The 13,039-nt window shown below is 35.0% G+C and overlaps 1 protein-coding gene across 3 annotated transcripts in view; it reads left to right on the top strand.

Annotated features, from left to right (window-relative positions):
* The first annotated feature begins 400 nt into the window (after positions 1 to 400).
* Positions 401 to 13,039, top strand: part of LOC129256810 (echinoderm microtubule-associated protein-like 4) — a 37,786-nt gene continuing 25,147 nt past the window's right edge. For 2 of the 3 annotated variants that reach the window (XM_064097571.1, XM_054894996.2), the window contains exons 1-10: positions 2,745 to 2,823; positions 3,199 to 3,404; positions 4,205 to 4,316; positions 6,372 to 6,586; positions 7,184 to 7,281; positions 7,698 to 7,867; positions 9,813 to 10,277; positions 10,574 to 10,693; positions 11,207 to 11,296; positions 11,670 to 11,876. In XM_064097571.1, the coding sequence (XP_063953641.1) occupies positions 2,778 to 2,823; positions 3,199 to 3,404; positions 4,205 to 4,316; positions 6,372 to 6,586; positions 7,184 to 7,281; positions 7,698 to 7,867; positions 9,813 to 10,277; positions 10,574 to 10,693; positions 11,207 to 11,296; positions 11,670 to 11,876 (1,729 nt within the window). In that variant the 5' untranslated portion in view covers positions 2,745 to 2,777. Of the gene's footprint in view, positions 421 to 2,744; positions 2,824 to 3,198; positions 3,405 to 4,204; positions 4,317 to 6,371; positions 6,587 to 7,183; positions 7,282 to 7,697; positions 7,868 to 9,812; positions 10,278 to 10,573; positions 10,694 to 11,206; positions 11,297 to 11,669; positions 11,877 to 13,039 lie in introns of those variants that run through there. The other variant, XM_064097572.1, reaches the window with a different exon arrangement.

Below are 13,039 nucleotides of genomic sequence, written 5' to 3'. Positions count from 1 at the left end.
ATAACGCATCGGATCTGCAGTTAGGGTGCAGATGATGAGAAAAATCAGCTCATACCCACAGCTAATTAATCACCTGTTCATCCATTGTGACGTCAGCGCGCAGTGTTAAATATGCGCAGATCATAATGCGCACAAACATAACTGTGGAACGTCCTTAAGTGCCATGTGACTCAATTAAGTGATCAAGCTGTTCAATGCATATGCCCATATCATTCTTTTTTGTCACTGCTCTATCATTTCAATTTTATTAGATGTATTCATTCTCTTGTCTGCAGGTCTATCAGAACTATAAAGCCATCTTGGCAATCACTATGATTTGTGCATGCAGTGTGAAAAATGCAATGTGCTGCCTAGATCGACCTCGTGCATAGAACTGAATGAATTAAATTGAACCTATGGATTGTGGTTGAATTAGAATAGGTACACTCTATATTCTGTGCTTTTATTTTATTTTAATAATTTTGCTTCATAGCCTTTTTTTTTAAAAAAAGCCCCATATTCTGAGCTCTTATTTAATTTGAAATCTGGTCTAAAATTGTAAAGACAGACAATTTTGAGACAAATCTCTAACATTAGAGGCTCAAATTATCAACTCATTTGACACCCAAGTCTTTCATATATTTGTATGTGAATAAGAAAAAAGAGAGTTGTCTTTGCCATTAAAGAATGAGGAAAGACCACAGCAAACATTAGAAACATATTTTGTTAATAAAGTTTTGTCATTTATGGGCTTCCCATAGAGTTAGACCATGGTCTAAGTTTAGCTGGACTTCAGAATACGGCCCTCTGACTTCTGCTGTAGATCATAATCTCATGAAGCAGATTAAATGAAACACTCGGAACAAGTTAGCTTATGTTGGGAACAGAAAAATCAAATTAATGATAGTTTTAAAAAAATGAAAAAGTAATAAGAAAGTTATTAGCATTTTATTGTTAAGATCATTATAAGGATGTGTAGGCCTACTGCTCTGTATGCTCCCATTGGCAATACATCCAATATGTCGTCAGTGATTAACAAACTGGCACAAACCTAATTTTTTGGTCAAATTTTTGAAATCCAAAATTTTTGAAATCCCAAATTACCAATTTTTAGATCAAAATTAAGGATAAGAGGATTTTTAAATTTCGCATGAACTGGCACATCCCCCTCCTTCGATTTTATGAAGAGAACTAAACCATTGTTTCTGTCCTATAGCAGTCTCCAGAAAGGCGCACATACATGTAGGTAAAAAGCCAACCTAGATATTTATATGCTGCTAAAAATTCAGTAAAAACCATGCGCATGATTTTTATTAAATGGCGTTAACCGTCTGTTTTTTGAAAAATAAACAGTTTCTGAAATGCATTGCATACCTGTGCATCTTTTCAGTATTGAAAAAATAAATTCAAATTGCGAACAAAATGTTGCATATTAAAAAGGATAGAATGTATGCTTTAAATTTGTATACATAATTTTTCTGGTTTCTCTCATAGGGTGAATTTATGAGTGGCTGAAAAACATCCAGACTTTGAACGTGATTATCTCAAAATTGTGTTTTGGAAACCAGCCAAGGGTTCTTTTCACAGAATGATCATGGACAAGGAGTTTTTACTTATCAGTAGAGTGAGGGAAATAGATGTTTTGAGGTTGATTTTCAGTGTACAGAGGAAAGAATTGAACTTGTGTGACATCACAAATCTTGGTTGCAATGCCAATTGGAGGATCTCCATAGTAAGAATGATTAATTTCAAATTTGAATGCTCATTACTTTCTCCTTGTTTGTCCAGTAGTTATCAAACTTTCATTGATCTTATTCTTTGATTTTTCTGTAACCTAACTTGTTCTAAGGGTTCCATTCCATTTTTAAAGCTCTCTTTCTCTGAGCTCTCTCTTAGCTCATCTTGTAATGTTGAAATGTATGCTTTGTGTAGGTATTGTGATACTCTTAGCAACATGTATAAACACAATTAACAACAACGGTTATTTTCTCTAAATAACTGGAGGTTTCTTATGATTTATGAAAGAGAAAATGCCGATTGCAGTGTTTCCCAATGAAAAGTGCTTTTATTTTCATTTGCAGAGTGTCTTGTAACAAAATATTTCTGTATGAAGGAGTTCAGTGGTGTGTGAATAATGGCAAACTACAAATAGACCAAAGCAAAGATTTACCCTTGGGCAAGAATATATTGGCTTTGTGTTTGCTTTATATTAAAATATTTCTGATACTTTGGATGTAACACTCGATTGAAAAATAATTACAGGTATGAGGTTTTCTTGTTTGTTACAAGCTGTTTCATCTCAAGTGTATACTACGAGTGATGTTTTACAAAAAAAAATCCAAAAGATTGGAGGGGGGCATGGCATGATATGTGTGGCAAAATGTCTTGAAAATAAAAGTCAAGAGTGAGCAGAGTGAGCTAGCAAAAATGATGAACTATTCAAAATGAATGAAAATCTATTATTGTAATAGATTTTGGCATGAACTCCCTTTCCCTTTAATACTTTCTTTCTTTTCTCTATTTTTCTTGATCTTGGAACCTTTTTTTTTAAAGGGGGGGGGGTTGGAACATTTAGATATTATTGAAAAACTGTTTTTACTTAAAAATCATTTTTCATTAACAAAGTGCACCTGTCATATCATTGGAGTTGTATTGATCTGTAAGTTTGAACTACAGTGCACACAGTAAAATCAAATAACATCTGAGGTAGATATTGACATTGTATCCATATTGTTGAAATTATTGTGAAGCAATCTCTGTTTTAGCAGGAAAGATACAAGGAAGTGAGAGCTGACAAGATGTACAGTGGGAAGAAAAATACACCAGCTTCTACATCAGAGCTTGGTGAGTTCAGATCATATGTTCAATATCTTGACAGAATATGTCAAGGAAGAATATCTGGATTTGAATGCAGTATGAAAATTAATTGTCAGATGCTATGAGAATTTACAAATGAAGATTTGATAAAATATTCAAATAATATGGTTAAACATCTGCAAAGTCATGATTTCACAAGTCTCAACAAACATAATGATGAATATGATCAAAATGATTTATATCACTGAATACTGCATTTCTAAGTACTTTTAGCATGTAATTTTTGTAACTTAAAAAAAATTAAATTACTGTTCCACACATAGATAGACCCAATATTGTAGAAAGTAGTGAGTCAAATGTGTAAAAGCCATAATATTTCACTTTTTCCCTTTTTACATGTAGGTTTAACTATGAGACTAAGCTACAATTTATTACCTGATGTACATGATGATGCAGTCAATGATGAGCTCGTTGAAGCTCTTTGTCAGTGTTTACAAGAAGTCAGCAGGCAAAGACTACGCTCTATCCTCATCTTGTTCCGTCGTCAAGCCAATCAGGAAAATTGTCTGGCCCTCAAAGATCTTGTCAGTATACTTAATGAGAACAAGGTTAGCAGTCAGTTACTTGTTAATTGTGGGCTCTTATCTATTAATAATAATGTCATATTTACCCAGAGTAGCCACTTCAGTTCAGAAAATTCTTCTCCCAACAGGCCCTGCTTAAGGGGTGTCCGAGCTGAAAATAGATTTTATATAGAGTAAAATTCACAGAGCAAGTTGCTGAAAATTTTATAAAAATCGGATAACAAATGGCATTATTGGAATTTTAAAGCTTAGTAATTTAAGAGCTAGGAAAAAGTTGTCCACTGAGTAAGCCTCTTATAATAATGAACATTGGTGGCATATGAACCGCATGAATTATTGATAGTTAGCATAATAAGAATGTTGCTGTCTGATTGATGAAATTGAATCGTGATAAATTGCAGTTTTGTTCGTTTACAACACTGTGTTCTGTGTTTGTAGATTAAGTTTTATACATCTGTAGAGTCACAATGAGAATAATCATCTGTAATTTTCTGCAATAGACAGTGCTGGGATGAGCTTCCTGTTAAAGGATAGCAGAGTGATATGATCCTTGTGTTATTAACACTTGGTTCCAAAGAAGACATACATACATGGTTTTGCACCAGCCATTAATCAGTTGTTGAAGGTTGAAACTTTAACCATTATCAAAAATTGAATGTTTATAATTGTTTAGAATCAGTTTGTATGAGGATAAATTGCTGTGATGATCACATTTTTGTACTGTATAATATTTCATTAATATTGATGAATATACTCATTGATGTACATTTAGACATTAAAACAATAATCCGGAGATTGCATTTCTACTTTTGTCTTTTATCAAGGTCAAGTTAAGAAGTCGTACTACAAAACTTCTTCAAATAAAGTTTAATAAGAAGCATGGGTTGGATTATGAGGCGTTATGGAAACTTATGGTAGAAGCACAGTCTAAAACAGGTAAGGATCTCTTACATTTGAATTAGAATAAATATTGTTTACTGTACTTTGTGCGTTACCTTGATGTAAATATAGGTCTGAGAGTTTAAACTTTCAGTAAGACATGACAAGAAAATAATGATAATAATAGAAATATGGAAAGGTTGTCTGAATAACTAGGTTTTTAGTGCATTTTTGAGATATTTATACAAGACATGTTACAGATGTCCTGTGGAAGATTGTACTACTTTTTATTGCGTAAATACAACCAGATAATTTGTGAACTTGTTTGATGGGTAATGAATAAAGCCATATCATTACTTTGATCAATTTCATTATTTTTGGTATACTGTTTTTTATTCAAATGTTGTATCTCTATTGTTATAGCATCCATCCATTTTGTTTGACTTGTCAGTTTTAACAGCCTGCTATTGCAGTAGACCTCATGAACACGGATAAAAACTGTGAATCATGTAAATTCACCTTCAATCCTCTATATTTCTTTATCTTTTTCACATTTTCCTTTGTTTGCCAATATTACTTTATAGTGACATTTTAAAGATATATGGACTGCTTTGAGAGGCATGGTTGTTTCTAGAGGCTCAAGGGGATAGCAATGCGACTATGCCCGAGGGCATGGTCTGGCCGATGAGGTACCCGCGAGCCGAAAGAAACAACCGTGTCCCTAATATAAAAGCAGTCCATATATATTTTATGAACCGAATTAAACGTTAGATCTAGGCCCTGGGCCTAGTCTAGATCTAGATCTTAAACAAATTAGGCCTAAAAGCCCTAGGGCCCAGGCTAACGTTGTCGTTAGGCCTAACGTTATAGGCCCTAACTTAGTCAGGTCTCGAAGTCGAATATCAAAGCAGTCCATATCAATTACTGGGCCTAGATATTTTTAGGAACCAAATTAGGGTCTGAACTAGACCTCTAACTTTTAAGTTACGTTAACAGTCTTAAATCTCCATTAGACATGTTAGACTCTACGAGATCTAACGTAAGATCTCGGCTACGTCAGATCTAAGATTAAACGGAGCATTAGGCCTAGGTCTAGTTAGATCTAACTTAGATCTTGAGACTACTCTTAGACTTAACTCCTAATAAGCTAACGTTAGATCTCACGACAACATTACCTAACGTTGTCGTTTGTCCTACCTATAAAGTCCTAACTAGTCTAGATCTAGATTCTAACGTCATGTTATGTTATGTTATGTTATACCGAGGTTTTTACCTGACTGCTAAGAAAGCACGAATGCCTGTGAGCAAGCAACCAGGGGACCAACGGCTTAAAGTCCTCTTCGAGGGACCTGGTAATGAGGATAAATGCCTTACCAAAGGGCACTAGCGCACCACTTGGGAATCGAACCCGGGTCATGAACGTTACTTATAAATCTAACTTTAGAAAGTGCAGTGACCGTGCGAGCATGCATTTGAACGAATTCTGCAACAAGACTTGATGATTGATACGTCCGTTATGTCCTTAATAAGTTAGTCTTCTTTTCATTCATGCCATATATTTTAACAGGAATGAACAATCAAAAGTCAAAGATCGGCATCGTTCCATCGATATGTCATATCCGTTGCGCGCACTTGCGCAATAAGCGCGTAAATGCGCGAATTGTCTAAAACTTTCGATCGAATCGCGCGGATATTTATGGTATCCGCAATCACCGCAGAAAGCAACATTTTGCATGCAATCAAATGGGGATCTCAGCCAAATTTTGCTATGCCCGTCGTTAAGGGGCGGGACAGGGGGCAACGGGCAGAAATCTTGTTAACTATGCCTGTTGCCCTTGGTTACCCCCTTAGTTTGTTGTTTTGCAGGCATGGTCGTTTACATGACCTCAGTTTTGACCAATCAGAGGAACGGATTATTCGACATTCTCAAAGAGAGGTTTATAAATCTATGCTATTATATGGCTTCTCTTTTTCGTGGTGATAAAATTTAATGAAATGTACACAGCAGTTAGTTGTCAATGTATGATTTCTGAATGAATGTAGGTGTGAAGTATTATCTCCTAACCACATATAATGCATCATTCCCACTATCATTGCTTAATTTAACTCTAGGTCGAGACAGCGTACTTGCAATGCATGGTAACCGAGATGGTCAAGGCACATCAGGTAGTCATCTTAATAGTGTAATTAGTGATGCTCAAGACAAGGAACTACTAACTAAGCTTCATAAGGTCTTACAGACCAGTGATGGCTTTGATCTACAGGAGATGAGAGCTAAATGTAAAACCATTGATGTTACACAACATGGTCTCATTCCAAAGAAAAAGGTATGTTTCATTTCAAAGAAAAGAGTATGTTTTAGAAAAAAAGGTATATTTCATTCCAAAGAAAAACACATGTTTCATTCCTCCAAAAAGTATATAATTTATTTGGGTATTTAAGTTCTCAGGAATTTTATTTTTCTTTCTTATGAAATTATGTTAACATTTTATTCCCTATGGTAAAGATGTGTGCCTATGAATATTCACATGAGCTATTATAACATTGATTGTGGTCTAGATTAAAACCATTAGCCTTGGATGAATCAAGCTTAGAAATTTTTCTTAGGAATGTTATAACTACCAGCTAGTGAATTACCCCCCCCCCCCTTTCCTGTAGCAGGTATGCAATCAATCTTTTAATCATTTGTACATGTAGCTCTTCAGTACATGGTTTCCCGTTGATATATGATTGATAGCAAATATTGATCCTATGGTAATCAATAAGACAGGACATTGATGTATTAATGAGTTAGATTTTTCTTCTTTATTTGTCTGTTTGAAACTGTTAACATGTAATGGAATGTGTACATGAAAAGACCCTTTATATGCCAACATAAGATTTCATTTGATTATGTTTTATGATATGATTTGGTTTTCTTTTAGCTTCGTTTAATCTGCAGTGAATATCATCTTCCTGTAGTTGGTCCACTGTTATCTACTCTCATGACCAGATGTGATGATGAAAAGAATGGAAACATAAGGTATTTTATTCATGTATTGTCTTTTATTGATATTTTAAATTTTTATTGAGAATGTACTTTCATAATTTAGCCCTTAACCTGCTCCTGATCATCAACAATATTGGATCATGTTGTACATAAGAAGTACATACAGGTTAATCATCCCAGGATTCCTCCTCCAAATAATAATCAAGGCCTGATTTACCCATTGGAGACATAACTTGCATATTGGCTGGTGAATATAGCATTATCAGCCAGTTCTTAAATGATTACCTTACTCACTCTTTGATGTAATTGATGTTGATAAGCAGTTCTCCTTTTGGAGCTCTGTGTTGGCTCATGATTGCTTGGCTTATAGAACTACAAAGATTCATTTAAAATGAAGTTGGTTCACTGTATTTTTTAATGTTATTTTTTTTTAATTCATTGTGTTTTAGCTGGCCAGAGTTCTTATCAATGTTAGAGAAAGCAGTTCATTTTACCAACAATGCCCCGACTGGAAGACCTAAATCAGTGGCATCATCACAGAAATTCACATCTCTCTCAGCAAGTGCAAATGATAATTCTAATAGTATGGTCAATAATAAGGCGAACATGGGCAAATCAGGTAGGACTCCATGAATACTAATGTAACAAAGCTTAGTTTGAGTTATCATATCCTCTACATAGATTTGATAAATCATAAAATAAGAATAATACCTCTTTGTTTTTGTCTTGCCTGCATAGCAGAGGCAGACTATAGGCGCCTCTTTTCTGATGGTAGTTGTCAACATTGAAATTTTAAAATGTTAAAACTGTTTCAAATATGATTGATGTCAGACAATTGATATTTCTAATGGCTGTTTTTCATTGTCAAAGTTGCTGTGCTGTAACTTACTAGTTAAACTAATTTAATTCATATCTTGTTGGTTTGAGATCTTTTAAATAAATGTGAAGCTATTGAGATACACTTTTTGCCTTTGATAAAAAAGATATGGGCTCACAGTGTTGTGGGTATGTATGTCTTTAAGCAGGAAGTTATCCAAAATGCCTTAAGCTCTTCATAATTAAATAGTACTTAGAGGAGCAAGTGGAATTATTTTGATTAACACAATGGAATCAACCTGATTTTAAAAGGTGATCAGGAAGGAAATATTAAAGTGAAACTTTACAAACCATTATGCATGAGCTAACTCTGGCTAAAGTTTTTTTACGCCCTTACGGGCGTATTATGGTATCACGCTTGGCATCCGTCTGTCTGTCTGTCTGTCTGTCCGTTAACTTTTCCTTGCAAATGCGATAAATTCAGTTTAACTTATCTAAGCTCATATAATTTGGTTTGTATGATACTAGCATGGATCCCAGGAAGCCTATTGATTTTGAGGGCAAAAGATCAAGGTCACAGTGACATGTTTTCATCTTACCCTTCTATAGTCCTTGTAAATGCAATAACTTCAGTTTAACTTAAACCTAGGCTCATATAATTTGGTGTGTATGAAACTAGTATAGATCCCAGAAAGCTTATTGATTTTTAGGTCAAAAGGTCACGGTCACAGTGACTTGTTTTCATCTTACTCTTCTGCAGTCCTTGTAAACGCGTTTATGTTTTCATCTTACCCTTCTATAGTCCTTGTAAATGCAATAACTTCAGTTTAACTTAAACCTAGGCTCATATAATTTGGTGTGTATGAAACTAGTATAGATCCCAGAAAGCCTATTGATTTTTAGGTCAAAAGGTCAAGGTCACAGTGACTTATTTTCATCTTACTCTTCTGCAGTCCTTGTAAACGTGTTTATGTTTTCATCTTACCCTTCTATAGTCCTTGTAAATGCAATAACTTCAGTTTAACTTCACCTAGGCTCATATAACCTTGTGTGTATGATACAAACAAGGATCCCAGGAAGCCTATTAATTTCGAGGTCAAAACTTACCCTTCTGAAGTCTTTGTTAACGCGATAACTTTAGTTTAATTTAACCAAGGCTCACATAATTTGGTGTGTATGATACTAGCATAGATCCCAGGAAGCCTATTGATTTTGAGGTCAGGAGGTAATAGGTGAAGTCGCCACCTTCCACTTTTCTTGCTTGACCAATAACTCTATTTACCGTGTTACAGGCGGGCGTATTATGTGCTTGCCTCAGCAACACTCTTGGTTGGAAATTTTTTTTTTGTCTCGCCTGCATAGCAGAGCAAGACTATAGGCGCCGCTTTTTTAAAGGCCGCAGCGTCGTCAACATTGAAATCTTAACCAAGGTTAAGTTTTTGAAATGTCATCATGACTTAGAAAGTATATGGACCTAGTTCATGAAACTTGGCCATAAGGGTAATAGTGTATCACTGAAGATCCTGCCTGAGTTTTAGGTCACATGACCAAGGTCATAGGTCACTTAGGGTCAACGAACTGCTTATATATCGAATCGCGTAATAACAGTAGGCGAGACTGCCAGAGGCGATCCACTTGTTTTGTAATTAAATCAATTTGAATGGGTAAAAAACAAATGAAGTATAGGGTGAAAGTATTAATAATCTTTAATTACACTAATGAGAATATGATATTGTTCTTTCTGACAGAACCTGTTAAGAAAGAACGAGCTCCCTTGAAGAAGCAGAAGAGTGTAACCTTTGATTCCAAACCAGCTATTCCTTCTGTAGACAGTGGGGTATCTCTTACAGTGGGCCAGAGTGTTGAGATGATGGGGGATGATGATATGGAGAATGAATTCTTGCGTTCTGAACAAAGACGGATCAGTGGTCCATCAAATGATTCTATGCCTTCAGATCTTCATCAAGAAACATCTCTGAATATTTCAGAGGATACCAAGATCAAGGCTACACAGGAAAAGAAAACTAAGGTTGATCTTTCTACTACTCTCCCATCACCTCCTACACATTTACCTGGTGTCACTAAGAAGCAGAGCAGACCATCTACGAGTAGAGTGCAATCAGCTAAACCTAAACCAACCAATAATAGACCAGCTAGTAGGTCAGCTGCACGGAGTGCTAAGAAGGTCAAAGTAGCAGAAGGAGTGGGAAAAGGTTTGTTTATTTTATCAATTCAGTTATTGATTAGGAATTCTGTTTATGACTGTTCATGATTTGGAAACTGTTTATGAAATTGTCCCTGCTTTTCATAAAGAGTTACGACTATGGCAACTTTACCATTAATGGCAACTACCATGGAAAGCTTGATTGTGCTGAGCTATGTTACCACATTGGTTGCTATAAGGGCAAAGATACACCAGTTAAAGTCCTTAATGAAATGGGTAAGTCCACATTGTTTTTAGAATTTGAATTATATATCACCATTGATTCAATTACATTTCTCTCTTTAGCTTCTCCAAGAGGAGCATCTGTGTCTAGCGCAAAGAGCAAGGAGAAGAAAGCACTAGCTGAGAAGGTTTCTAGTCCAGAAACATTTAAAGAAAATAAGTCTCAAGAAGAAGAAGCAAAAGGTACTTTCACTTTCAATTGTCTTTGTTGGGAAAACATGTGGAGATTATTTGAAATGGAATGACATTGTTTTTTGTTTCTCAAAGAATCTGGTGAGGTTTGTTTTGCCATGCATTTCATTCAAGTGAATTTCCAGAATCTCCATTATTCATATACATATGTTCCTTATTTTAATTACTTTCTTGTGCCATATAAACCTGATTCATTAAATTCTTAGTTCATGGGCATGGAGTATAAGCTTTATAGTGTTCTATAAAAAGATTTTCTTTATCCTTTCTATGCTTGAGTCACTTTTTATAATCTGTTATTTTGATACGATATTCATTCTTATGCCAAACTCTTTTCCTTTATTGTTGTTATAAAGAATGATGTATCAACAATTGTGATTTTATCATAAGGTATCTTTGAAGGGCTTAATTATGAGATATATTAGTACACTGTATGAGCAATCTAATTCCATAGTTCATGCAGTATAACATAACTCCACTTTCTTTTTTGTTTTTGTGTTCAAATAGATGAGGCAATTTCTTTGAATCAGTCCAACAATTCCGCTTCTTCTGCTGTTTCTACTACGACAACAGCTGGCAAAGGGGGCATCACTGTTGGTAAGTTCATTGATTGCCAAGTGAGCACTAAGTTAATTTGTATCATTTCATTGACTAAAAATGAAATGATATCTCTGAAGTGTATGACAGCTTTGATTTAAATGCTCTTGAAAACTCCATCTCAGCTATTCATTAGGCATTGGATGTATTAAAGAAAAAGATATGTGAGTTCATTGTCTTTCCGACATTAATTTTTTTTTCTGCTTCCACCTCTATGCCATAGAATACAAATACAAATATAGAATTTATCTATCAGGTTTATTGTGCTCAAGGCCCTGTTGAGAGACTGCTGTAAGGTATATAGCAAAGTATACAGTTCAGGGTGATCTTTCAGTTGAAATTGTTTACATTCCTGTCTAATATAATGATTCAGATTCTGAAATTATGACTTGTGAGAAGCAAGCTGAGATCCCAGAGAATACTGAGGATGATGGTGTGACTAAGGAAGAACCAGCACAGACCATAGAAGATACATCATCTAGTTCTACCCTTCAAAAGAGTGCTTCAAGCCCCAGTATAGCATCCACACAAATCAGTAATGTCTCACATGATTCACAAGATTCACATACTTCATCACAAGGTAGGATCAGTGTTTTTATTAAAATAAAACCATACCAACCAAGACCAAGACCATATACCATGAGATCAAGTCCAAGACAAAAGCACAGAAGGCACTGACCAAAACCTTCAATATCTATAACCTATACCATGTTACTTAATTAACACAAGGCCCTTCAATAGTCATGCTTTAAGGATAATGTTATTCAGTGTGGAGTACAGACTATATCATTTTTAACATTGCAGTCTGTTTCCAATGAAATATTTGAAAGATTAAATTGAAACTAAATGAATATTTTGATGTAAATCAAAATTTAATTTTTTGTCTCACCTGCATAGCAGAGTGAGACTATAGGCGCCGCTTTTCCGATGGCGGCGGTGGCGGCGTCAACACCAAATCTTAACCTAAGGTTAAGTTTTTGAAATGACAGCATAACTTAGAAAGTATATGGACCTAGTTCATGAAACTTGGCCATAAGGTAAATCAAGTATTACTGAACATCCTGCCTGAGTTTCAGGTCACATGACCAAGGTGAAAGGTCATTTAGGGTCAATGAACTTAGACCATGTTGGGGGAATCAACATCAAAATCTTAACCGAAGGTTAAGTTTTTGAAATGTCATCATAACTTAGAAAGGTCATTTAGGGTCAATGAACTTTGGCCAAATTGGGGGTATCTGTTGAATTACCATCATAACTTTGAAAGTTTATGGATCTGATTCATGAAACTTGGACATAAGAGTAATCAAGTATCACTGAACGTCCTGTGCAAGTTTCCCGTCACATGATCAAGGTCAAAGGTCATGTAAGGTCATTGAACTTTGGCCATTTTAGAGGTAATTATTAGATTGCTGTCATTACTCTCAAATTTTATAGATATAGTGTATAAAATGTGGATATAGGGGTAATCAAGTTTCACTGACAAGTTTTAGGTCACATGATCAAGGTCAAATGTCAATGAACATAGTATTGTTTCATTATATGAATGGTGTTTTTTGTGAATAATTATTTGATAGTAGTTTTCAAAGTCAGCACAGCTGCTATATTGAATCACGTGATGCAGGTGAGACCGCCAGAGGCATTCCACTTGTTTTTTTACAATTTACAATTTATAGATGATAAAATACTTATTTACAAAAACTTACATACTAGTGTATGTGTGTCAGTAAAATCATATAGTTGATA

Source organism: Lytechinus pictus, chromosome 3, assembly GCF_037042905.1.
Source record: "Lytechinus pictus isolate F3 Inbred chromosome 3, Lp3.0, whole genome shotgun sequence".
NCBI classification, from domain to species: Eukaryota; Metazoa; Echinodermata; class Echinoidea; order Temnopleuroida; family Toxopneustidae; genus Lytechinus; species Lytechinus pictus.
The sequence above is the reverse complement of the archived record's forward strand: the minus strand, read 5'-3'. Positions and strand labels throughout refer to the sequence as shown.